Source organism: Esox lucius, chromosome 24, assembly GCF_011004845.1.
Source record: "Esox lucius isolate fEsoLuc1 chromosome 24, fEsoLuc1.pri, whole genome shotgun sequence".
In the NCBI taxonomy this organism is placed as follows: domain Eukaryota; kingdom Metazoa; phylum Chordata; class Actinopteri; order Esociformes; family Esocidae; genus Esox; species Esox lucius.
Genome location: NC_047592.1, coordinates 7265296 through 7292461, shown reverse-complemented (window position 1 = coordinate 7292461; position 27166 = coordinate 7265296). Strand labels below are relative to the sequence as shown.

Below are 27166 nucleotides of genomic sequence, written 5' to 3'. Positions count from 1 at the left end.
ACTTGCAGACAGGAAGACCATTTCTTGCTGACAGCGATTACATAAACTATTTCACTGCTACTGAAACCTCACAGTGAAAACCATGCCCTAAAAAAATCTGCAGATATTGTGTTTTCTGAGGCCTGAAAATTGAGCTTAGGCAAATAATGAAAATAACCCCAAAGTAGACCTCTGATTGTACTCAAATTGAACTAATTTTTACATAGATCAAGTGGTCAGGTGCTTCATGAAAATACCCTGTTGTTGAGCCTCATTTGCTTTACAAGAGAAGATATGTTTAAGAATGTTTCATTCCTTTGGGAAGCTTAATGTAAACATTAGGTTTTACATGTCGGAAGACCTTGGTTGTAAGATATCTTAGAAAGAATGAAGGGGAAGTGAAAGTGGTCGTGTCTATATAAATCAAACAATGGAGGTTGTTGTTTCTTCAGGTTGGTTAAAACACGATAAAATACCCTCCTATGACAAAATTACACTTCTTGTCATCTTAAACAAAGAAAAATAAAAAAAAACAGCAGGTGGAGGTTGTCAGGCAGGACCACGGGCCGGAGAAGAGCTCCCATCCCATGTTCTCTCCTCCTCCAGGCCTTCTCTGAGACAAAGATGTCAAAGTCAGGAGGGAGAGTAATCAGTATTGTTGCCCCACTAAAATACATTATTCCCCCTCAACCACTGTGGCCGTACTGAACCCATTCTATAGGAACTTTCAGTCAATGTAGTGGCACCATCTGGGGAAAAACAGCAATTCTAGTATCAGCTTGTTTCTTTTCAAGGCAGAGACATGTAATTAAAGCTACCTGGGCACAGTGGGCACCACCCCAGTTCTGTTCTGCAGCTCTAGCGCCCCCTTCTGGTAGAGAGGAAAGGTGTCAGCCAGGAAGCCCAGAGTGATCCATTGTGTGATGAGATCACAACCCGGGTTCCAGGCCTGGTCGTCCCACAGACACCTGTCACGCATCAGCTGGAATAAAGAGGCCAGTGGGGGGTGGGTGGGGTCAAAGGTCAAAATTAGTTTGAGTGGAATGTACCGCTTCCAGTTCCACCTGATTGTTCTGTGATTTAACTAACCTAAAGAGGGGCTTTCTGACATGCAGAACATAGAACACATGGAAATCAATCACCTATAGAGATCCATTCTTCGTTAATGTAAATTATAATATAGCACAAGTTAATGTAGCACATAGTGTAAGGCCAGATGATTTATTAGACATACCTGGCTAGATTTCCTTTATAAAAATTGGAAAACTGTAACTACAATTGTCTCTCACTTTGTGTCCAGTGCCAATGAAGATCTGTCAGTATGGTTTGAATAATGATATAGTGTCGTTTATCAAAAGGGTCCAATCCAACACAGATTGAGTGAGAGCAGCGCTGGCCACACGGCCACTTCCTGTCACGGCTTTACAGAAGACGTTTCTATGAAGAGAAATCAGTATGTAAAATCAAGAGCACATAGAGAAAAGAAAACAGTTGTTTTGTTGCCTGCTACTCTCGCCACAGTGTTTTCATCCATCCAATGGTAGGGGAGAGTACATCTTAATTTGTTCATCAAAAAATAAACTTACGCAGACTTTCCTGAGAGAGTAATTTGTGAAGGAGCCCAATAACCTAGCGGGGGATGTTTTGTAGCGTGCATGTCTTAGTCCACGGTTTTAGTACATGATTGAATAATGACTGAGATCTGGGTGTTTTAATGTTTTTACTTCCTACTTAATTCTACAGAATGAATAAAACAGGAAGTTGCTGGGTTCTGCGCTACAGCTGTTTAATACAAGTCAAGCGCAGTGTTCCACTGAAAATGAATTACCTTCCAATGTACCAAAGCACAATGACAGTGTAGGTGTGATCAAGGTTTGACCTCTGAGGGAGTCTGTAACTCCCACATTGACAGTGCAGTGTGTTAAAGCAATTATTAAGCTTTAGAACTATTTCTCAAGCTGATTTGAACTTTTGTGGGGTTGTCTAGGAACTGTAAAGGAAGTAGAAAACGTGTAGCAGCGTTGGTGACTGAAGGTCAAGAAGCGAGGCAGGCCACACATTTTTTTTATTGTGAGTAAACTAAGCATACCAAACCCATCTCCTATCAAATTAGTATTACTGGGATGGTAAAATTGTCTTCATTTTTTAAAACCACATTTTCACAACTTTTATTTTTTACTTATTTTTAGAAGAACTTGAAACCATGGGGGAGACTGGGGTTCAGACAGGGACGGAAGACTGGGGTTCCTTATTTGTTGTACCAGACCAAGACATCTGAAGGGTCCTTACAGGGATGGAAGACTGAGGTTCCTTATTTGCTCTACCAGATCATGACATCCAAAGGGTTCTTACAGGGATGGGAGACTGGGGTTCCTTAGTTGTTCCACCAGATCATGACATTTGAAGGGTTCTTACAGGGATGGGAGACTGGGGTTCCTTAGTTGTTCTACTAGATCATGACGTCTGCAGACAGGAACTGAAAAAAAAAAAATCATACACAATTATTGTTTGACAGAATTTTTCATAGGCCTTAGTCAATTCAATTCGTTAATGCAACTGCTTATGTCAATTTATTTGAAGTTCAAGAAGGTATACGACTGTGAATAAAAATCTCTGAGATTAATTGTGGACATAACAGAGAAAAAATTGAAGATACACAGAAGAGCCTGTGGTTAAGACTTCACGTCAAAGAAAGTCCACACAGAACATGTGACAGTTGTGATTATGTGGTCATGTTTTACTTACCTTCCTGGGACTAAAAGTCATGGTTAAACATTAGAGCTAGGTTATGTTTAGGTTTTATGGGCTAGGTTAAGTTTAGGCATTACGGGTTAGGTTAATTACGTATAAGGCATAGGTTTTGTTTAGGAATGACAGGTTAGGATAAGTGTTAGGTTTAAGGGGTAGATTAAATGTAGGTAATTATAGGTGAGGTTAAGGGTAATTTATGAGGGGTAGGTTAAGCTTAAGCATTACAAGTCAGATTTAAGGTTAGACATTAGGGGTAGGTTAAATGCTGAGTGAATGCTCTCATAGTGACATCAGTCCTGAAAGATGAAGCATCTTCTGGTTTGTCTTCTCTCCTCTTTCTGGTCGATCTCTTCTTGGGGTGAGTTGGAAAACATACACTTACAGAACCATCATCACCTTAGATATAACCAACATTATGTTGCCTTATTGGCCAAAGACATTAATCCAACAACCTTTTATGTTCTATTTGTATGTTAACATATAGTTTGTCACTGTGGTTAATACATGTTTTATGTAGAGGCCTGTATAATTCACAAAACCTGGTATTATACCTGGGATTATAACAATTTATTATATCTGGTATTATAATATGGTATTATACCTGTTGTTATAATATGGCAAAATACTGTGGTATTATAATATGTATATATATATATTGTCTAATGCTAACCATTCTCTCTAGCCATTTGTTCGTATTTAACTAATGTTGTTTTCTGTCTCTCCACAGGTATAACAAACACAGGGTTAGTGGTGATACAGTCTCCTCATTATGTGACAGTAACTGAGGGGGAAACTGTTCACATCCAGTGCTGCTGGAATAAAAATTTGACGAGGGTCACAGTTAATTGGAAGAACAATGCAGCAAATACGTATGAGCTTGTCAATAAGAGTCAGTGTCAGAAGAGCGCTTCTGAACAGAACGTATCCTGTTGTTCAAATCTGACCATCTCAAACCTGAATAGAAGTGACTCCGGGACATACACCTGTAAAGTATCTTCAGAGATACCAGTTCTTCAACAGTCTGTGGGGAATGGGACACATCTTACAGTAACTTCAAAAAATGATGGAATCAGTGGTGAGTGATGTTTTCAGACAGTTAACAATTTTAGGAGGATTTAAAACACTGTTTTATGAATTTATGTTATGAATTTAAAACACTGTTTTACTGTTAAAGCTAGAGAGCATGGAAGTCGACTTAAGAACTCTGACTTACAATTGTATCTCTTTCAACAGTCGAAGGAAATGTGGGTCAATGTGAAGTACTCAGTATACTGGATGAGAAACTATTTAAAGGTTAACGTTAAATGTCAATAGAAACATATTTCATAAATGTGTTTTTGTTTAGAATTTTAGACTCCAAAGACGAGACCCACAATTAGATACAGTAATGCTCCTGAAAACCAGAATGCAGTGCAACATTTCCAAATGTTCTTACATTGCAGCCTTATTCAAAAACTGATCACATTTCTTTTCTTCCTAATCGGTCTACATTCAGTACCTGATATTGACAAAACAGGTTTTTCGACTGTATGTAATCTGTCAGTTTGTGTGGTTTGATATGATGTGTGTTTACAGGGGTGAATGAATCTTCTGAGGTCATAGTTCCTTACTTCTGGAGGTATCTCCCAGTCCTTACACTGGTAGCCATATTCTGCTACTACAAGTGCAAGAAAAGCCAAAGTAAGTCAGTACAGATCCACCAAAATAAGAAATAATTCTTAACTTTAGGTTTGAGGTTAACTGAAATTCATTGTAATTAATCTCTCAATATAATATGAATGATCCCATAGGAATGTAAATACAGGCTAGTGTTTTGTGAGACTGGATGTGTTTGAGAGCATCAAGACTTTAAAGTATCACAGGGAAATTCTGACTGATAACATTGCTTCTTATTTGAGAATGCAAGGTAGATCAGTCAGTCTCTCAACTCATCTTTACAGTTGACTACAAAGCCCTCCTTTGTGTTGGTTTCATTCAGCTGTAGTTAAGAGACCAGAGGACACGGCCTTCAGAGAGGAAAGAGACACAAACCAACCGGTGACTTCCTGTTGATGACAATGGACCTCAGCCTTGACACCACTCCACTGCAGAACATCACACTTTGTCTCAGTCGCTCATCGCTGTTAGTTCTCCACTGATGAACTGATCCTTAGTAACCACTGCTGTTTGGAGCCTTACTGAAGCGTTGCGTCCTATGAGGTCACAGTGACGCATCGTATCAGAACACATGCACACACACATGCACGCACACACACGCACACAGTATACAAAACACAGCATACATACACATTATGGAAGACTGGGGTTCCTTATTTGTTCTACCAGACCAAGTACACACACACACATTAAAACATTTGGTTGAGTACCGTGAGTCACTGTTAATGACTGTGCAAACCTTATCAAACTAAAATTGGGATTTCTTCATATTTCAAGACCAGTTCTTTAGTCAAGGTAATAACAGGAAGTTGCAGTTGGGTCTAAGGTGGGCTACCAGCGCTGCAGTCACTTGCAGACAGGAAGGCCATTTCTTGCTGGCAGCAATTACGTAAACAATTTCACTGCTACTGAAACCTCACAGTGAAAACCATGCCCTAAAAAAGTCAGCAGATATTGTGTTTTCGAGGCTTGAAAATTGAGCTTGGGCAAATAATAAAAATAACCCCAAAGTAGACCTCTGATTGTACTCAAATTGAACTAATTTCTGCATAGAACAAGTGGTCAGGTGTTTTATGAAAATCCAAATCCCGTTGTTGAGCCACAGTTGCTTTACGAGAGAAGATATGTTTAAGAATGTTTTATTCCTTTGGGAAGCTTAATGTAAACATTGTGTTTTACGTGTTGGAAGGCCTTGGTTGTAAGATATCTTAGAAGAATGAAGGGGAAGTGAAAGTGGTCGTGTCTATGTAAATCAAACAATGGAGGTTGTTATTTCTTCGGGTTGGTTATAACACATTAAAATACCCTCCTATGCCAAAATTACACTTCTTATCCTCTTAAACAAAGACAAAAACTACCAACAACCAAGAATCTGACACAAAAAAAATATGTGTCAAAGAAAATGGTGAGTCAGGCTTTTGTATTAACACAAAAAGATACCACTATACCTTTCCAACCTGGTCTCTGAGATTTACGTAAAATAGTATACGTATATCTGGGAAATTCGTATGACATTTTACATTATGAATGGGTACATTACACTTCTAGAATGTGTAATAACTCGAATTTGACAACATTTTATAAGTTCCGGATGCTACCAAAACATGTCATATGTTGTGTAACACGTGGACAGTACCGGTTCTACCGCCGTCTCATACAGATGCATGATCCTCATCAGGACCCGGTTGTAATCCGGCTGGGTGGTACCAGTGTTCCTATGCTGTGGAGGTGCAGAGTGTGGTTGGAGCTGTAGGGCCAGCCTGGGACACTGAGAGTCAGCAGGTGGAGGTTGTCAGGCAGGACCACAGGCCGGGGAGGAGCTCCCATCCCATGTTCTCTCCTCCTCCTGGCCTTCTCTGTGATGAGGAGGTCAAAGTCAGGAGGGAGAGGAGATCCCATCCCATGTTCTCTCTTCTTCCTGTCTGTCTCTGTGATGAGGAGGTCAAAGTCAGGAGGGATCAGTATTGTTGTCCCACTGAAATTAGTAATCCCCCCCCCCCCCCCCCCCCCCGACCATAGTGTCAGTACTGAACCCATTCTATAGGAACTTTCAGTCAATGTAGTGGCACCACCTGGGGAAAAAAGTACATTTTTAACAAGCTTGTGTGTGAAACTATTACCATACAATATTAACAACATACATCTCAGTCAACCATTGCCAACCAGGGTCGTTTTGAAGGAACTTTTGGGAAAAGTTTGGCACCACCCCAGGTCTGTTCTGCAGCTCTGGGGGGGGGGGGGGGGGGGGGTCTAAGGTCAAAATTAGCTTGAGTGGAATGTATCCCTTCCTGTTCCACCTGATTGTTCTGTGATTTACCCAGAGGTGTAGAAATAAGGGGGGACGGGGGGTCATTACCCACCTAATATTACAGACAGGTCAATGTGACACCCCTGGAAAACAGTGAAAATTCTAACAGTGAAAAAACAGTGAAAATTCTAACTGTGAAAAAACTGTGAAAATTCTAACAGTGAAAAAACAGTGTATATTCTAATGTAGCACAAGTGACATAGTGTAAGCCCCAGATTATTATCTAGACGTACTTGGCTAGCTTTCTTACATAACATTTTTTTGTCCAGTACCAATGAGAATCTGTGAGTATGGTTTGAATATTGATATAATGTTGTTTATCTGAAGGGTCCAGTCCAACACAACTCGATTGAGAGCAGCGCTGAGGGTCCAGTCTGTACCACCCGGCCACTTCCTGTCACGGCTTTTACGAAAGACATTTCTATGAAGTGAAATCAGTATGTACAGATTTTCCTTTTAGGGTGCCTGATTAAAATCAAGAGCCAACAGAGAAAGGAGAGAACACATGCCCAGTAATGCAACATTAGGTACCTTTTAAGCCTGTTGTTTTGCAGCCTGCTACTCACCCCATAGTTATTTAATCAATCCAATGGTAGGGGAGAGTACATCTTAATGTGTTAATCACAAAATAAACTTACGCCGACTTTCATGAGCGAGCAACGTGTGAAGGAGCCCAATAACCTGGCAGGGGATGTTTTGTAGTACGTTTCAGTTTCAAGTTTCAAGAGTTCATTTATCAAATGCACAGCGTCATCACACCGTCATCACACCGTCATCACAGCGTCATCACAGCGTCATCACACAGTCATCACAGCGTCATCACAGCATCATCACAGCGTCATCACATCATCATCACATCGTCATCACAGCATCATCACAGCGTCATCACAGCGTCATCACATCGTCATCACAGTGTCATCACAGTGTCATCACAGCGTCATCCTTCACAATTAAGTTCTTGTGACATTGCAACTATGTAGTGAGTTGTCGCATGTCCTAATCTACGGTTTTAAAAGATGAGACAGAAATTACAAATTGGATAATACATAATAGTGTACAAAAGGGAATGAAAAGTTATGAGACACTATTTCTGAATGTTTGAATAATGATTGAGATCTGGGTGTTTTAATGATTTTACTTCCTACTTAATTCTACAGAATGAATAAAACAGGAAGTTGCTGGGTTCTGCGCTACAGCTGTTTAATACAAGTCAAGCGCAGTGTTCCACTGGAAATGAATTACCTTCCAATGTACCAAAGCACAATCACAGTGTAGGTGTGATCAAGGTTTGACCTCTGAGGCAGTTTGTAACTCCTACATTGACAGTGCAGTGTGTTTAAGCAAGTTTTTCAAGTTTGTGCAACATTGTTTAATTTTTTTAATGCCACTTTGCCACAATTGTTACTTTATTTAAAAAAAACGTGCAACCATAGGGGAGACTGGGGTTCCTTATTTGTTCTACCAGACCATGACATCTGAAGGGTTCTTATCGGGATGGAAGACTGGGGTTCCTTATTTGTTCTTCCAGACCATGACGTCTGCACAGAGACAATCCAGCAGACAAGAACTGAAATTATTTTTCCATGTAAAATTATTGTTTGACAGAATAAATGTTTCATAGACCTTAGTCAATTCAATTCATGAATGCAAATGCTTATGTCAATTTATTTGAAGGTTTAAAACTGTGAATAAATGTCTCATAGATTAGTTTTTGACATAAAGGGAGGATACACAGAAGAGCCTGTGGTTTACACTTCACGTAAAGGAAGTCCACACTGAGCATGTGACAGGTGTGATTAGGTGGTCATGTTTTACATACCTTCTAGGGGACTAAAAGTCAGGGTTAGGCATCAGGGCTAGGTTATGTTTAGGGTTTACGGGTTAGGTTAAGTCTTAGGTATAAGTTAGGTTAAATTTAGGTAATTATGGGTTAGGTTAAGGGTTAGGTGTGAGGGGTAGGTTAAATTTAGGCATAAGTTTAGGGTAAGGCTTTAGGGCATTTTTGTGTCCCCATAAGGTTAATAAAACTTGTCTGTGAGAGTGTGTGTGTTGTGCGTGGTGGGTTCAAGGAGGTTTTAGCACCTAAACCCAGAGTGAATGCTCTCATAGTGACATCAGTCCTGAAAGATGAAGTATCTTCTGGTCTGTCTTCTCCTTTCCTCTCTCTGGTCGATCTCTTCTTGGGGTGAGTTAGAAAACATAAAGTTACAGACTTATTGGAACCATCATTATCTTTAATATAACCAACATCAGGTTGCCTTTTGGGCTAAGACACTAATCCAATAACCTTTTATGTTCTATTTGTATGTTAACATGTAGTGTGTCACTGTGGTTAATACATGTTTTATGTTAAGGCTTGCAGAATTTATAAAACCAAGTATTATACCTGGTGTTATAATATGGAATTATAATATGGTATTATACCTGGTGTTATAATATGGAATCATAATATGGTATCATACCTGGTGTTATAATATGGAATTATAATATGGTATTATACCTGGTGTTATAATATGGTATTATAATATGGTATTATACCTGGTGTTATAATATGGAATTATAATATGGTATTATACCTGGTGTTATAATATGGTATTATACCTGGTGTTATATTATGATATTATAATATGGTATTATACCTGGTGTTATAATATGGTATTATACCTGGTGTTATAATATGGTATTATAATATGGTATTATACCTGGTGTTATAATATGGTATTATAATATGGTATTATACCTGGTGTTATAATATGGTATTACAACCCTGTTTCCAAAAAACGTGGGATTCCGTGTAAAATGGAAATAAAAAAAGAATACAATCATGTGCAAATCATTTAAATCCCTATATTCAATAGAAAATAGTACAAAGAAAATATATCAAATGCTGAAACTGAGACATTTTCTTGTGTCTTGAAAAATATATGCCCACGTTGAATTTGTTTCAAAAAAGTTGATGCCAGCAACATGTTTCCAAAACTACATAGGCAACAAAAGAATGGAGAAGTTGTATAATGCTAAAAAACTAAACCTGGTAGAATATAACACAACTAATTAGGACAACCGTCAACAGGTCAGTAACATCATTGGGTATTAAAAGATCATTCCAGAGAAGATAGGTCTTTCAGAATTGAGGATGGGGAGGGGTTCACCACTCTGTGAAAGACTACATGAGCAAATAGTGCAACAATTTAAGAATAAAATATCTCAACATAAAATTGCAAAGAGTTTGGGGATCTCATTATCTACGGTACAAAATATAATTAAAAGATTCAGATAATCTGGAGACATCTCTGCACACAAGGGACAAGGCCAAAAACCAGTATTGGATGGCTTTGATATTCAGGACCTCAGACTGCACTGCAATAGAAACAGATACGGTTCTGTAGTGGAAATCACTGGAACACTTCCAAAAACCATCTTCTGTGAACACAGTACATCGCTGCATCCATAAATGCAGGTTAAAGCTCAACCACGCAAAGAAGAAACCATATAAACAAGATCCAGAAATGCTATCGCCATCTTTGGGCCTGAGCTGAGGCGAAGTGGAAAACTGTCTGACGAATCAAAATTGTATTTTTGAGGGGGAATCATGTGGTAAACATCCCCCTGTCCAAACTTTTTGAAACGTGTTGCTGGCATAATTTTTTTTTTTTTAAGGGATTCTGTTTTTATTTGCATTTTACACAGTGGCCCTTTTTTGGAAATGGGGTTGTAAAATATGGTATTAAAATATACTTTTTTACTATGATATGAAATAATATAATATGATATCAAAATTTAATTTTAGCTGGTATTATAATATGGTATTATACCTGGTATTATAATATGATATTATAAAATGATATTTTACCTGGCATAATAATATGGTATTATACCAGGTGTTATGGTATTATAATAAGGTGTTATAAAATTATATTTTACCTGGTATTATAATATGATATTATAACTGTTATTTTAATATGGTTTTGTACCTAGCATTACAATATAGTATTATAAAATGGTATAATTATAATATGGTATTATACATCTGGTATTATCATATGGTATTATAATAATGTATTATACCTGGTATTAAAATATGGCAATATATTGTGGTATTATACCTGGTATTATAATATGTATATATATTGTCTAATGCAAAGCATTCTCTCTAGCCATTTGTTCATATTTAACTAATGTTGTTTTTTCTGTCTCTCCACAGGTATAACCAACACAGGGTTAGTGGTGATCCAGTCTCCTCATTATGTGACGGTAACTGAGGGGGAAACTGTTCCCATCCAGTGCTGCTGGAATAAAAATTTGACGAGGGTCACAGTTAATTGGAAGAGCAATGCAAAAAATACGTCTGAGCTTGTCAATAAGAGTCAGTGTCAGAAGAGCGCTTCTGAACAGTACGTATCCTGTTGTTCAAATCTGACCATCTCAAACCTGAACAGAAGAGACTCCGGGACATACACCTGTAAAATATCTTCAGAGTCACCAGTTCTTCAACAGTCTGTGGGGAACGGGACACATCTTACAGTAACTTCAAAAAATGATGGAATCAGCGGTGAGTGATGTTTTCAGACAGTTAACATCTTTAGGGGGAATGTGATGAATTTAAAACACTGTTGGGCCAATAACTAAATATGTTGTAGGTTTAAATCCTAGTCGAAAATCCAAAAAGAAATCTGCCCTTGAGCAAGGCATTTAACTCCAATTGCTCTTGTTAGTTAATTTCTGCTAACTGAGGTAACTAACTGAACAGTTCGGTAATTACTCCACTCCTTCTGTACAGGTGACCTACATAACAATCTGCATTGGTCTATCATTGCTCTTCTGGTTCTCCTGCCTCCCCCATTACTCCTGGCCCTCCTCTACCTGTACAGAGTGAAAAGAAAACAAGGTCAAACAGTCTTCTGACATGTTTATCTTTATATGTATAGTAAACTTTTGTGCTCATGAAACAGTTGGCACCTCATCAGAGAAACTTATCAGAACAAACTTCTTTTGAATCTTACAGTATTAAATGATGGAATCGGTGAGTGTTTTCAGACAATTAACAACTTTAGGGGAAAGCTACACACTTCATTACTGCTATATGAGGTAAGTATAAGTTGACTAGAAACCACATTGTGTTTCAATAGTTGGGCAACAACTCCACTCCTTCTGTACAGGTGACCTACATAAAAATCTGCCTCCATCAATCATTGCCCTTCTTGCCCTTCTAAATGTCAATAGAAAATATTCCAAAATAATGTGTTTTTGTTTAGAATTTGAGACTACAAAGATAAGACACTGAATTAGATACAGTAATGCTCCTGAAAACCAGAATGCAGTGCACCTTTTCCAAAAAATTACATTACAGCCTTATTCTAAAATTGATTACATTTATTTTCTTCTTAATCAGTCTACATTCAATCCCAGATATTGACAAAGCAAAAACAGGTTTTTAGACTGTATGTAATCTGTCAGTTTGTGTGGTTTGATATGATGTGTGTTTACAGGGGTCATTGAATCTTCTGAGGTCATTTTTACTCCTAGAGGTGTCTCCCAGTCCTTACACTGGTAGCCATATTCTGCTACTACAAGTGCAAGAAAAGCCAAAGTAAGTCAGTCAATAATTAAAATTCATGATGTACAGATCCACCAAAATAATATATTATTTTCATAAATTGAATGTAAATAAAGGCTAATGTTTTGTGACACTGGATGTGTTTGAGAGCATCAAGACTTTAAAGTATCACAGGGAAATTCTGACTGATAACATTGCTTCTTATTTGAGAATGCAAGGGAGATCAGTCAGTCTCTCAACTCATCTTTACAGTCGACTACAAAGCCCTCCTTTGTGTTGGTTTCATTCAGCTGTAGTTAAGAGACCAGAGGACACGGCCTTCAGAGAGGAAAGAGACACAAACCAACCGGTGACTTCCTGTTGATGACAATGGACCTCAGCCTTGACACCACTCCACTGCAGAACATCACACCTTGTCTCAGTCGCTCATCGCTGTTAGTTCACCACTGATGAACTGATCCTTAGTGACCACTGCTGTTAGGAGCCTTACTGAAGCATTAGCACTCACGCTACCAACACATTTCCTGTATATTTACAATCTATTTGGTTCACCAGACAATACCAGTCTAGACATTAGACCCAAGGTCTCTTTGCAGTCCCTGTTCAGAATGAAGGATGAGAGGAGCACAGTGTTGAATATATACATGACTGCATGGAGCTCCTTGCCACCACAGGAAACTCGCGCTAGCATATATGACATATATAAAAATTGTATAAAACATAATCTAGTAACACGATGGAGGCTGTGAGGAGACAGAGGCTATTTGCATCTATGTTTTTGTATTGTGAATTTTATAATGTGGTTGTGTGGTGATTGCTTTTGCTGTGGCTAATAGGGATTCTAACAAAAATGATATATTTTCATTAAATAATGATTGCAGTCCAGAAGCATGCGCCAGTTTCTGAGTTAGGAAAAATATTCTGTTGAACATGCATTTGTACCATCATCAGATTTAACCAAAATCATGCCAACTTCACTGGGAAAAGGCATTCAAACAAACACATTTAGTGTTGTAGTTTGTGGTGCGGTAATGTTTTTGTATCAACATACAGATGTGACTAAACTACGCACAATAATGAGAAAAGCTTTTAAAAAGAATATCCGACAAATTCAAGATGGAAAATTTGAATATAAAATAATGGACATGAAAACAGAATAACAAACTGATCATTATTTCAACTGAAAACAAGACATATTAGTTTTTATTGGAGAAAAGTGCACAGCAATGTACATACAATGTCTTGGTGATAGGTTCTGCTACAACATCTCCCACAACCCTTTCTAAGTGAACAGCCACATGTTCACTTTTATAAATAATGCTACAAATAATCTGATGCCCTCCTAACATTCTTGTAGCCTTAGAACCACTGTTCCACGGCATTGATGAAGTGTTTGAAAAAGGTTCTGATGAAGTGTTTGAAAAAGGTTCTGATGAAGTGTTTGAGAAAGCTTCATGGTACATTGGTCCCTGGTCAGTAGACTAAAGAAAGTAAGTCCCTGTCTAAAAAAGGCAGATTTTCTTTGGGACATGTATTAACAGTCTGCATTCAAGTTAGGTCTGAATATTAAACATGAACATCTATGTCAATGCCTGAGGTTATACTAAAACACAATGGTCCTTCTCTGAGCCAGGTAGTGTAGGCTACTCAAATCTACATTTCATTCATTAAAGCTACACCATTCATTAATGGTTTAAGACTGAATTTAAGGCTTAAGGCTGATTAGAAAGACCTTTCTGTTCTTTAAATTACATCCTCAATTTCAGCCTGCTATTTTTCCAGGTGTCCTAACTCCAGACTCTGTTAAAGTCTTTAAATCAAACCAAATACAAAAGTGAAGCTGCATAAAGACGGAGCAGCTCATAATCAGCACCTGTCATGGTTGAAGTGACAAACTTAGCAAGCGAGTCATCGCTACACTAAACACTTGCAGAGCATCTCTCTCATTCACTGTCCCCAAAATGCAGCAAAGCTGACCTTCAGTTTGGTTCAGTTCCAAAACAGGCACCGAAACTGAACCACCGAGCAGTACAGGTGGAGATATCTACAAACTATGCAGGAGCGGTGTGTTTGACAGTGTGTCACAAGTTAGTGTGCTTCTCTCCTCTGTGAAGGCAGCGTCCTCCGTTCTCCAAGCTAGCGCTGGGAGAATTCAACAAAGCATCTCTCACAACCCCTGCCCTGATTTCCTGTTCAGAACAAATGTGTGTTTTTCAGAAACATTCTGGAGGGAATGTAACGGTACAAAAGTCATTTTAAATTTAGGGACTATAACATGATGTAATATGTATCATATATTTTCCATTGGAACTGGTGACAGACTAACCGTTTTTTCTTGCACTTGTAGTAAAATATGACCGATAGTATCACCAGGATGGGAAGGCACCTCCAGGTGTAGCGGACTGCTATGTCCTCTGAGGTCTCAATGTCCTCTGTAAAGAAACACCAGCTTAGAAAACATACTGTCCACACAGAGACTCAAACACTCAAACACCACACAGTTCTGACAGACTACACATCACATCCGATGTGATTCGTCACATGCTCTGACAGCAACAGGTGTCTCTGGGATGCTCATTTACTGGCCTCGTTCCAGGGCCTTCAGAAAGTATTCGGACCCCTTCACTTTCTCCTCATTTTGTTGTATTATAGACTTAACCTAAAATATATACATTTTATTTTTGCATACATTTTACATTCAATACTGACAATGACAAAACAAAAACACGTTTTCATACATTTTGAAAAAAAAAAACTGAAATGTCTCATATACATAAATAACTTTCAGACCCTTTATTCAGTACTTTTTGGAAGTGCCTTTGCCAGCAGTCACATCTTCTTGGGTATTGCCTCTACCAGCTTTGCACATCTTGATTTGACCAGATTATCCTATTCTTACTTGTAGATCCTCCCAAGCTCTGTCAGATTGGATGGTGAGCATGATCTACCATTGTCGGGTTTCCTCACAGATGTTTAATGGGAATCCAGTCCAGGCTTTGTTTGGGACACTCAGGGACATTCACACACTTTTCCTGAAGCCACTCTAGCATTGACTTGGCTGTGTGCTGGATATAATCATGCAAAGAGATTAATATTTTTCCCAGTCTGAGGTCACGTGCGCTCTAGATAAAACAATGTCCAAGGACTTTATTAACAGACTCTAGTTTAGTCTGTTAATTCTTCGCTCAATCCTGAGCAGGCTCCCGTTCTGCTGAGAAGCAACCCCATGGCATATTTGTAGAACTCGTTGAAAAATGCGTCCCTTGAACTCAGCTGGGCTGCCACCACCTGACGAGGCACTCCAGCCCTCAAACAGGCCTCGTCAGAGAGGGAATTAAAGGGCCCCTGTTGAAAGCAGCTCAAAACCATAGTATAGTAATGTGTTGACGCTTAACTGAAATTCAATGCAACACAAGAGTTCTTACCTTGACTTCCATGCTGTCTAGCAGAAATAACAGTAAGATGTGTCCCGTTCCCCACAGACTGTTGAAGAACTGGTATCTCTGAAGATACTTTACAGGTGTATGTCCCCGAGTCACTTCTGTTCAGGTTTGAGATGGTCAGATTTAAGCAGCATGATTCGTTATGTTTAGAGGACCTGTTCTGACACTGACGGTTATTAACGAGCACAGACATATTTGTTGCATTGCTCTTCCAATTAACTGTGGCCCTTATTAGATTTTGATTCCAGCAGCACTTGATTTGAACTGTTCCTCCTTCAGTTACTGTCAGATGAGGAGACTGGGTCACCACTAAATCCAGGCCACTGAAACCTGCAAAGAGATGGGGGGAATACAGTTTGGTCCATTCTACTGTACTTCGAAGGTGCAGCGCAGATATCTGTTCTCACTTAAGGAAGCGGTAGCACAGGTTTCTACTCTGACAAAGAGCAGACAGCAACTCCAGTGCCATTAGAAAAGAGGCGGAAGCCAGGTACACATCACTTGAAGTTCCTAGCAGTGTTTTATCTTTAAAGACCAGCATATTCTGGACCAGCGCGTTGCTGGTTATTTTGGGGATAGATGTATTGGCTTAAGTTACAACTCTCACTCCACCTGTTTCTCTTAGGTAAAATATCCACGTACAAGGATAAACAGTGCTGAAAGCCAAAGCAATGCTCAATAATTATTTAGCCATTACATCATTAGTATAAAAAAAGGTCATTTGTGAACAGCACATTTTTTATAGCGAGCCAAATCAATTATTTCTGCACTCTGCTGTCCAAGATTAACAAGCTTGAGGAAGTGAAATGATTTGCCTTCACCAGTCGTTTTTAAAACAATTCCACTGTACTAGATGGGTCTCCACTTACCACTGTGTGGAAGAAAGTGACACGAAAGAAGCAGGCGGCAAAAAAACTGTCTGCAAATGTCCTTCATGATTAATGAGCGATGGGGTGATCTGCTCTTAGTAATTACCCACACAGACACGTCTCTGACTATTCTTCACGCCTTTGCCACCAAATACAGATTGCAGTTCAGTTGTTCTCTCTTCCTTTTTAAATGCACGCTACAATACTCGGGCCAGACAAGACATGCGCTTTTTGTCTTGTCCTGGGGAGGGCTTTCATGCCTCCCCAGATTCAGAGGGAATGTCTCTTCCCCTAGTGACCAAAAAACATCACTAATACAAAGTGGGTGTAAAGCACACACAAGTAGAATCTTGTGAAAACTCTTTGATGGAACTTTAATGAAGTGATCTTAGACAGAAATGGATATAAGATTTCCATGGTAATTTGTGTGACGGTGAATTCTAGGCACCGTTATCAACCCTCATTCATAGGCTCTCCCTTTAGAATCACCCCCGGGTGTAACACATACCCTGAGAGTCTTAGCTGTGATTGGATGGCATACTCTGGTCCTTGGATTGGTGAATTATATTGGGTTTTTCATAAACACTAAGGAGTTATTACACTACTATTCTAGTGTGCACTCTGTTTCTCTTTCTCCCCTGAAAAGGGTACAGTTTTCAATGTCACCACTGTAAACCTTACAAGAAACAATAACATTTTCATTAATATAATATAAGACTATTCAGCACTAAATGTGCCATCAAATAAAACAAATACATAAATACACATTTGTATTTGCATGGTGTGCGCGCATCGCATTGAAGGGGGGGTAGGACTTAAATTGAGCGGTTCTGATTGGACGGCAGTGTTGTATTGGATGCTTGACATACAACTAACAATGCAGGTGTGGGCTGTCAATCAAGTAGTGAGAGGACACTGTAATAACAGGAAGTGTCTGCTTGATTCTTGTGGGGACAGGAAGTACTGTGCCGCCCACCGTGTGTCACCAAGACCCATCAGAATAGGTATTACAGCTCCTCAGACTTTAGTGAGAGACACTCAACTTCAATGAGTCAGGTTCAAATACTTTGAGATGTAACGAAAACCTTTTTTTCGCAGCCTTAAAGCCAAGACGATTAATTTCACGGACACACATTAATACTTTAATAAGATTGGTACAACATTCTATACAGTGAAGATAATCTACATAATGGTTTCACTATATATACAGTGGGGAGAACAATTATTTGATATACTGCCGATTTTGCAGGTTTTCCCACTTACAAAGCATGTAGAAGTCTGTAATTTTTATCATAGGTCCTCTTCAACTAAAACAAAAATCCAGAAATTCACAATGTATGATTTTTAAGTAATTAATTTGCATTTTATTGCATGACATAAGTATTTGATACATCAGAAAAGCAGAACTTAATATTTGGTACAGAAACCTTTGTTTGCAATTACAGAGATCATATGTTTCCTGTAGTTCTTGACCAGGTTTTCACACACTGCAGCAGGGATTCTGGCCCACTCCTCCATACAGACCTTCACCAGATCCTTCAGGTTTAGGGGCTGTTGCTGGGCAATATGGACTTTCAGCTCCCTCCAAAGATTTTCTATTGGGTTCAGGTCTGGAGACTGGCTAGGCCACTCCAGGACCTTGAGATGCTTCTTACGGAGCCACTGCTTAGTTGCCCTGGCTGTGTTTCGGTTTGTTGTCATGCTGGAAGACCCAGCCACGACCCATATTCAATTCTCTTACTGAGGAAAGGGGGTTGTTGGCCAAGATCTCGCAATACATGGCCCCATCCATCCTCCCCTCAATACGGTGCAGTCGTCCTGTCCCCTTTGCAGAAATGCATCCCCAAAGAATAATGTTTCCACCTCCATGCTTCACGGTTGGGAATGTGTTCTTGGGGTTGTACTCATCCTTCTTCTTCCTCCAAACACGGCGAGTCGAGTTTAGACCAAAAAGCTCTATTTTTGTCTCATCAGACCACATGACCTTCTCCCATTCCTCCTCTGGATCATCCAGACGGTCATTGGCAAACTTCAGACGGGCCTGGACATGCGCTGGCTTGAGCAGGGAGACCTTGTGTACACTGCAGGATTTTAATCCATGACGGCGTAGTGTGTTACTAATGGTTTTCTTTGAGACTGTGGTCCCAGCTCTCTTTAGGTCATTGACCAGGTCCTGGTCTCTCACAGTTGAAGTGTACCTATGATAAAAATGACAGACCTCTACATGCTTTGTGAGTAGGAAAACCTGCAAAATCGGCAGTGTATCAAATACTTGTTCTCCCCACTGTAAGTATGTATATACACTCACCTAAAGGATTATTAGGAACCCCATACTAATACTGTGTTTGACCCCCTTTCGCCTTCAGAACTGCCTTAATTCTACGTGGCATTGATTCAACAAGGTGCTGAAAGCATTCTTTTGAAATGTTGGCCCATATTGATAGGATAGCATCTTGCGGTTGATGGAGATATGTGGGATGCACATCCAGGGCACGAAGCTCCCGTTCCACCACATCCCAAAGATGATCTATTGGGTTGAGATCTGGTGACTGTGGGGGCCATTTCAGTACAGTGAACTCATTGTCATGTTCAAGAAACCAATTTGAAATGATTTGAGCTTTGTGACATGGTGCATTATCCTGCTGGAAGTAGCCATCAGAGGATGGGTACATGGTGGTCATAAAGGGATGGACATGGTCAGAAACAATGCTCAGGTAGGCTGTGACATTTGGCACTAAGGGGCCTGAAGTGTGCCAAGAAAACATCCCCCACACCATTACACCACCACCAGCAGCCTGCACAGTGGTAACAAGGCATGATGGATCCATGTTCTCATTCTGTTTATGCCAAATTCTGACTCTACCATCTGAATGTCTCAACAGAAATCTAGACTCATTAGACCAGGCAACATTCTTCCAGTCTTCAACTGTCCAATTTTGGTGAGCTCGTGCAAATTGTAGCCTCTTTTTCCTATTTGTAGTGGAGATGAGTGGTACCCAGTGGGGTCTTCTGCTGTTGTAGCCCAGCCGCCTCAAGGTTGTGTGTGTTGTGGCTTCACAAATGCTTTGCTGCATATCTCGGTTGTAACGAGTGGTTATTTCAGTCAAAGTTGCTCTTCTATCAGCTTGAATCAGTCGGCCCATTCTCCTCTGACCTCTAGCATCAACAAGACCTTTTCACCCACAGGACTGCCGCATACTGGATGTTTTTCCCTTTTCACACCATTCTTTGTAAACCCTAGAAATGGTAAAAATCCCAGTAAATGAGCAGATTGTGAAATACTCAGACCGGCCCATCTGGCACCAACAACCATGCCACGCTCAAAATTGCTTAAATCTCCTTTCTTTCCCATTCTGACATTCAGTTTGGAGTTCAGGAGATTGTCTTGACCAGGACCACACCCCTAAATGCATTGAAGCAACTGCCATGTGATTGGTTGATTAGATAATTGCATTAATGAGAAATTGAGTCTATGTGAGTGAGTGAGTGAAATTATATATTTTATTTCAATATATATACACGCAGTAAATTAGAGAATGTTTCATCCTCACTGTCCACACAGAGACTCAAACACTCAAACCCCACACAGTTCTGACAGACTACACATCACATCCAATGTGATTCGTCACATGCTCTAATAGCAACAGGTGTCTCTGGGATGCTCATTTACTGGCCTTTATCCAGGGCCTTCAGAAAGTATTCGGACCCTTTCACTTTCTCCTCATTTTGTTGTGTTATTGACTTAATTTATAATTGATTTGTTTTAGTTTTTTTGCATTTATTTTAAATTCAATACTAACAATGACAAAACAAAAGCATGCTTTCATACATTTTGAAAATAAAAACTGAAATGTCTCCTCTACATAAATAACTTTCAGTCCCTTTATTCAGTACTTTTTGGAAGTGCCTTTGCCAGCAGTCACATCTTGGGTATTGCCTCTACCAGCTTTGCACATCTTGATTTGACCAGATTATCCAATTCTTCCTTGGGGGTAGGACTTAAATTTCTATCTATATCTACATACACACACATACATACATACATACACAAACACACACACACGGTAAATTAGCGAATGTTTCATCCTCATGTAAAATAATGTCTACATGTCGGAAGGCCTCATCTCAGATCAGATCTTCACAGAAGATTCTATTTGAGCTTGAAGGAGACAAAGAATGTCCTGATTTCTTTGGGTAATATGGTCACGTTGAAATCTCCACCTGTGCCAACACTTGACCTCTGACCCCCTAAATAAAAAAAATAAAAGACAGAATAAAAAAAATTAAAAAAACTGAGTTAGACAAAGAATCCAAATCTAAAAAGTCAAGGAGAACATCATGGAATAAAAAAAAGATATAACCCACACCTTCTGAATATCAATAGTATCCTTGTCTCAACTCATATTTTAACATCCACAATAGAACGCCATCACAGACTAAAACTACAAATCTTCTCACCGTTCTCTGGACTTTCAGAAGTCTTCCACTCCCACCTCCGGAGGTCAGAGATGTCCCAGGTTCCAGTAAGTGAGCGCTCCTCCAGCACTCTCACTTCCCCCACGCTCTGAAGCACTTCCTTTTTACACAGGAAATGGTTTATTCGAAACTACACCGGCTGACCATCAGATGTAAATATAATCAAACACTGAGTCAGGTTTTTGGACCCAAGCACGCCCTAAACGTGTCACTACAATCTTCACGTGCAGGGCTAGAGGCGGAAACGCCCGCTTACGCTCATCTGTTCTACCCGCGTGTTCCGTTACCTTAATGTTTATGGTGACGGGCTGGGACAGTACCGGGTCTACCCCCGTCTCATACAGATGCATGATCCTCATCAGGACCCGGTTGTAATCCGGCTGGGTGGTACCAGTGTCACGTTTTCCTATGCTGCGGAGGTGCAGAGTGTGGTTGGAGCTGTAGGCCCAGCCTGGGACACAGAGAGTCAGCAGGTGGAGGTTGTCGGGCAGGACCACGGGCCGGAGAGGAGCTCCCATCCCGTGTTCTCTCCTCCTCCAGGCCTTCTCTGTGACGAGGAGGGTCAGGAGTGAGACAAAACTGTATTCGGACCAGAACCAGTCCAGACTACAGACTAGAAAGGCACACAAACGCCCAGCATTGAGACAAACGTCACGCGGGTGCTTCAGTTCATATTTAAATAACTCCATGCTCTCCCCTGACAACCTCACAGACTCCTAAAAACACACAGACCTCCTTAGGATGGCGCTACCTAATGAAGATAGGGGTGGCTCGAGAAAGGTGAGAGGACTCACGAGGCCTGTCAATGGGCATGACCACCGGCCTGTGCTGCAGCTCCAGCGCCTCCCTCTGGTGGAGAGAGGGAGTTGCAGCCAGGGATCCCAGCGTCATCCACAGGCTAGGCCGCACCACTGAGCTGTCATTCAGGGTCAGGTTGTATCCAAGGTTCCACAGCTGGTTGTTCCACAGACGTCTGTGGAGCATCACCTGGGGGGGGAAAGAGGGCAGGGGGGGCGCGAGTGAGCGATAAATGTGCTAATATTGTTTTTCTTGCTTGAGCCGAGAATGTGTACACAATTGGTGTGAACTTGGGAACGGCCAAAGAGCCTCTATTCATGCTCGGGGTCTCGGAGTGTGTGGGTCTCACACAAGCGCGCACGTACCTCCAGCTCTCCCTCAGCCTGACTGGACACGCCGTGGGCCCTCTCGCTGAGGAGGACCAGTCGGCTGGAGTCGTCCTCGATGTAGGCCGTTCTCACCATGGGGTAGTAGTTCTGCAGAACACAGGCACAGGAAGGAAGGAATGTTGGGCAGCGGCGACAAATTCCTGAACAGTGAATCCAGGCCTGAACCACCACAGCGCAGGTCGAGGAGACCTCGGTCGACAGCACCCAAACCCCGCCCCCCTCCCGGGAAGAAGGAAACCCTGAGAGGAACTAGGCTCGAAACGGTTGGGGGTGGGTCTATCCTCGTCTGCCGGGGTTGAGGTACAGTGGCGGTTCGGACTTAACAATCCACACCCAACACGACCCACTCACCCTGGCAATAATATTATCCACGAATGGCCGGTAAGGCCTCTTCATCATCTGGTATCCGTTGTCGTCAGTGAACAGGGTCCTGTTGTTCTTCAGGCCGGTCCGGGTCCGGAGGACCACCTCGGTGTTGACCGCCAGGGGGCCCAGGGAGTAGCTCTGCTCCAGCCTGTGACACAGCGGCCTGCCCCTGGGGAAACCCTGCGGAACCCTGGTGGTGACCGAGAAGCTGTAGACCTCGTCGGTTTCCTCCCTGGGGATACATTGTTCACGCGAGCCGTTAAAATCAGACGTACCTTACGAAGGAGTAGGGCTTATTTGATGTGTGTGTAAGATTTTCGGTCTGTCTAGGACAGTGATTGTCATTATCAAGAATTGTACATACATTGTGTCAACCTAATTACTACTACTACTAATAATAATAATAATAATAATAATAATAATAATAATAATAATAATAAATCCTACCTATAGAAGTACTGTCTGATCTCAGTGATCACCTTCCCAGGGACGATCTCCAACCCAATGGCCTTGTACGCTCTTACTGCCGAGCTGTTAGCGCTGAAGACGTAGTTATCGGAGATGGGCCCTGCGCTGACATCCCCATTCACCTGGTACTCCCAGAAATCCTGACTCACTGTCACCGTCCTCATCGCTTGCCTGTCACGGTAACGGGAGGGTCAGGCAAGGTCACTGGGGGTCATTCTTGACATGCAACCTGAGGTGTGTTCTACTGGGTACAACATTGTGGATGAGTCACATAAAAAAAACATACTTTATGTAAAATATAATATGGCTCTGTGGCTGATAGAGAATACAGACAGATGTTATTTATTATTCCATCACCTGTCAGTGATACTGTGCAGAAGGTTGGTGTCCTGGTCCAATTTGATCTTATAACACTCATTCAGAACGGGTAAGAGCCTCCGTCCCGTTTTTAACCACTTTGAAACATTTTGTCTCTCGAACGGTACCACCCAGGCCTGATGGGTCAAGCCACACTCAGGACCCTCTTCGCACGGCTTCTCCGAGAACCTGACGAGGTACTTCCTGTGCTGGAGGCCCCCAAGGTCGACCACGATGAACAAGTCATAGGTCGTGTTGGATTCAGCCGACCCCTGGATCTGTTAGGAGAGAGATGCGGCAGACGTTTGTGTCGCACCACGGCACAACCTCGGAAAACCTCGAAACGTTCAGCGTGTCCGAACTACCTGCGCGGGTACGGGCTGTCCTTGGTCGTCGAACACGGTCGCCATGGGAAACGTTACCGTGACGTTGATGACGGCGGTGGTGTTCCAAGCCAGGGGGTTGTACACAACAATGTGCTGCTCCAAATCTTCAATGAATACCATCACAAGATTATGACATGAACCAAGACTGTTTTTACTAACAACTCCCCCTAAGCATGTGATTAGATAAGTTAAAAACATTCAAAATAGCTTCCAATCGCTACTTTGACCAATCCCAACCCTATATACTGTGGTCAAAGAATGAAGGACACTATTTTTCTCCACAATAATTCAAACCCCAGCTGTAAAGCACAGTCCTTCACCCATAGGAATAGAGTTCTGTCCAGAGGCGTCGGAGTCGCCAACCGTGTCCAAGCCCTGAGGCAGGATGAAGAGGGCAGCCAGGAGTTCATCTACTCCCATCATGGCCTGGGTGAGGTGCTCCATGTACATGTTAGCCACCTTGGGGGACTCTGTACCGGTGATGCCGTCATGGTGTTGCACCTGGAGGTAAGACCGTGATAGGGAAACAAAACAAGCACTTGTCCATTTCCAGAAATAATGTCAGGAGTCTTAATTCTATACTTGTACTACAGGCATGAAAGTGTTCAGTTAATTGTTAGTTTATGTTTTACAGATTTTTTCAGAAAAATACAGAAATCCGTGCATGTTTTTGATCAGGCACCTCAGAGACAGCCCAGCGGAGGGCCTTCAGTTTCTGCAGGGCCTCTTCCTTAGGCACTGGTCCATCAGGGTAGCTGACCCTGTACTGGGTGAAAAGAGTTTCCGCAGCTTTCAACTTGGAACTAGCCTTCCTTGCCACTCCCTTCAGAACATTCCGGGAGGTGAAGAACCCAGTCCACGCCTGGAACGGTTCTGGAGAGAAAGGGGTCGTTTTTTTTCTAAGAACCAGGAATTATCTAGAACAAGCATATTTTCACCCTTGGCTTCATCGTTTTTTGCTCCTATGTGTTTCCATTGTATGATCGTTTACACACTGGAACCACAACTTGTATTTTACAGATTTGTGTTTAAACCCACCAGAGGAGTAGGGAAGAAAGTCCTCATTTCCTCTCACCTCCCAAGTGAGATTTGTTTGGTGGACAGCCTGGAAGTACTCGCTGAGGGTGGCATACTGGACTGTAACCCCAAACTCCTTGCTGTTCTGGTTAATGTAGTTCACTAATGGATCCATGTTGGCGAACTGCACTGAGGAGTTGTAGAACTGCTTGTCACAGCCCTGTAGTTAAATAACAGACATATATTGGCCAATGGCGAAGGCTCTAGGAAGACTTCAAAAGGACGTTTCTCGTGCCAAAACGGAGCCTATTCATATAGCAAAAATGTTCGTGTTTAGCTGGAATGACTTCCTACATCACTCTCACTCCAACACACATTGAGCGAGACACTGTCTTTCGACCTCGGCAGCCGTGGGGAAAATCTGTCGGGAAAAGTGTCCCGCATTACCTCAGAAAGTGACACGTGGCCATCTCCAACACCAACAAATCTGTCGACGAGTCTCGTTAATCTAAATGAAATGACTGTAATGCTCGCGGATTCGTCCCCTTTTTAAAACGTGTCTGTTGTTAAGTCACTCACCCAGGGCCAGAGGACGTGGTTTGTCCGGAACCACGCTGCCCTCTGCTGGATGTTCCGCACCATGGTCTCAGCGTAGGGGCGCAGCGTCTCCTTGGTGACAGGCAGGCTCATGTTGGGGTAGACGCCGTTTTTAGGGGGGTCGGGAAACACGGCCACTCCGTTCCAGTAGAAGCCAGAGCTGAGCGAGAACAACAGAGGAGTCTACCGTCTCTACTGATTCAAACATACCAGTTTCACTGTGCCCCGAGCAAAAAGATGACGGTTTTGTGACTAACTTTTTCAAATTCAGTTCGTATTCAGTAAGGTTTCAGGCCTAACTCCTAGAAAGCAGGATAAGCTGGGAGAGTTAATGGAAACACTGGAAGGATAAGGAGATCTGTCGGAGACCTGTTAGAGAAAGGCAGGTTGGAGGGGGTACAGTAGCTGAACTGGTCCATGGTGTGAGTGAAGATCTCCTGCTGCTCTCTCAACGACGGGGAGCCTCTCCAGACAAACTGGAGTTTCTGTTCCCAGCATAAAGACCAAGACAATGCGTCATTGCAAGCACACAGTCAATTATGCAATGTGAAAATATCAGATTACCTGCCGTATTGCAATGGCACGTAATGTATTATTATTGAGGTAGGATATATCAAGCCTCTAAACCAGTTCAACACTGATCACAGTCAAGATGCTTCATAGAGATGGTGACCTGCCTGAAAGACAGTAGCGTAAACTGCAGGGCCTACCATACCCGGTTCTCCTGCATGTCGTCTTTGAGGTCATAGTCGATCCGGGAGATAAGGTGGGCGTGGAACCCGGCCAGCGCGAAGAGCACAGGGGTAGTGGCGGAGGCTCCAAATGGGTCCACGTGCCACGAGAACCGAGGACGCACCCCAAACGTCTCGTACAGGAACCCATGGCCTTCTGTAAGGGTAGCGCATGTGTGAGTGTGTGAGTTTCCAGACGCGTTTTATGATACAATACATTTTCAACGTCAGACGTGAAACTACTGTACCGGTCAGCTGTAGTATGTCATCATCTAGATCTGTCACGGCTTCATCTTGCATCACCTGCCCCCCAATAATGAACTCAAGTCGACCCTCCTTCAGCAGCTGTCGGACCTGGGGGGGGGGGCATGGACGGGCGAGACAACAAAGATCAAAGATAAAAACAGCACGGTATTCACATGGAGGGGGTGGTGGCGAATGACTAGACCTGCGCTACCTGTTGCCTGTGCTTGTCCGTGGCCACCGAATCCCACCACAGGCGAAAGAACTCCTGTTCCACCGCGATGAACTTTCGCTGTTTGTTCCGCGTCAGTTCCTCCGTCACACTGGTATACACGTTTCCGGCATACGCGTGCATGCTCTCCTGCGAAGAAGCAAAGACCAATTGCTGACAGTGTGTCGTTTTTGTATTTGGACTGACATGCCGTCTTTGGTATTGCCATTAAATACACTGTCCCTATATCCAATAAAAGGCACTGTAAGTAGCTACAAACCTGAATTGTATAGACCCAGCCAACATCCATGTGACTATGTGGGATGACAAACGTCTGAATTGGTCCATTTCGCTCTGCATAGGAACATGTGAAAAACATGAAGAGTGCGAGAGTTATAAGCCCCATCTCTGTCACATAAGAGACATGCGAGGGGTTGCAATTTCGAGGTCACTTCCTTATTATTGTTTTGCAGCATGTGACAATCACGCGTCCCACCTCTCTCTGTACGGCGTCCCAAAAGGGTCTAAATTGATTTGGAGCTGCAAATTCAAACCAACATGTTT

At 41.8% G+C, this 27166-nt stretch overlaps 1 protein-coding gene and 2 long non-coding RNA genes across 4 annotated transcripts; 1 reads left to right on the top strand and 2 right to left on the bottom strand.

Moving 5' to 3' along the window:
* The first annotated feature begins 8751 nt into the window (after nt 1-8751).
* On the top strand, nt 8752-12033 carry LOC105020752. Of its 2 annotated transcripts, XR_004575423.1 has the most exons (4): nt 8752-8879; nt 10899-11246; nt 11475-11582; nt 11700-12033. It is a non-coding gene; the product is annotated as an uncharacterized LOC105020752 (long non-coding RNA). The 2 variants fall into 2 exon arrangements; XR_004575422.1 differs by having other exon boundaries at nt 11475-12033.
* Nucleotides 12034-14511: 2478 nt separating this feature from the next.
* On the bottom strand, nt 14512-17215 carry LOC117593949. The gene is made up of 3 exons (XR_004575421.1): nt 16564-17215; nt 15677-16024; nt 14512-14683 (listed from the first exon to the last, which is right to left on the bottom strand). It is a non-coding gene; the product is annotated as an uncharacterized LOC117593949 (long non-coding RNA).
* A 3216-nt stretch (nt 17216-20431) lies between these two features.
* On the bottom strand, nt 20432-27077 carry man2b2 (mannosidase, alpha, class 2B, member 2). The gene is made up of 18 exons (XM_010887995.5): nt 26883-27077; nt 26606-26752; nt 26397-26502; nt 26133-26305; nt 25787-25902; nt 25400-25577; nt 24842-25040; nt 24486-24676; nt 24124-24304; nt 23783-23907; nt 23418-23695; nt 23040-23231; nt 22578-22824; nt 22203-22313; nt 21834-22026; nt 21327-21586; nt 21022-21139; nt 20432-20811 (listed from the first exon to the last, which is right to left on the bottom strand). Exons 1-18 carry the CDS (start codon nt 27006-27008, stop codon nt 20714-20716), a joined length of 3039 nt encoding a protein of 1012 aa, XP_010886297.2. The 5' UTR covers nt 27009-27077; the 3' UTR covers nt 20432-20713.
* Between the last annotated feature and the right edge of the window lie 89 nt (nt 27078-27166).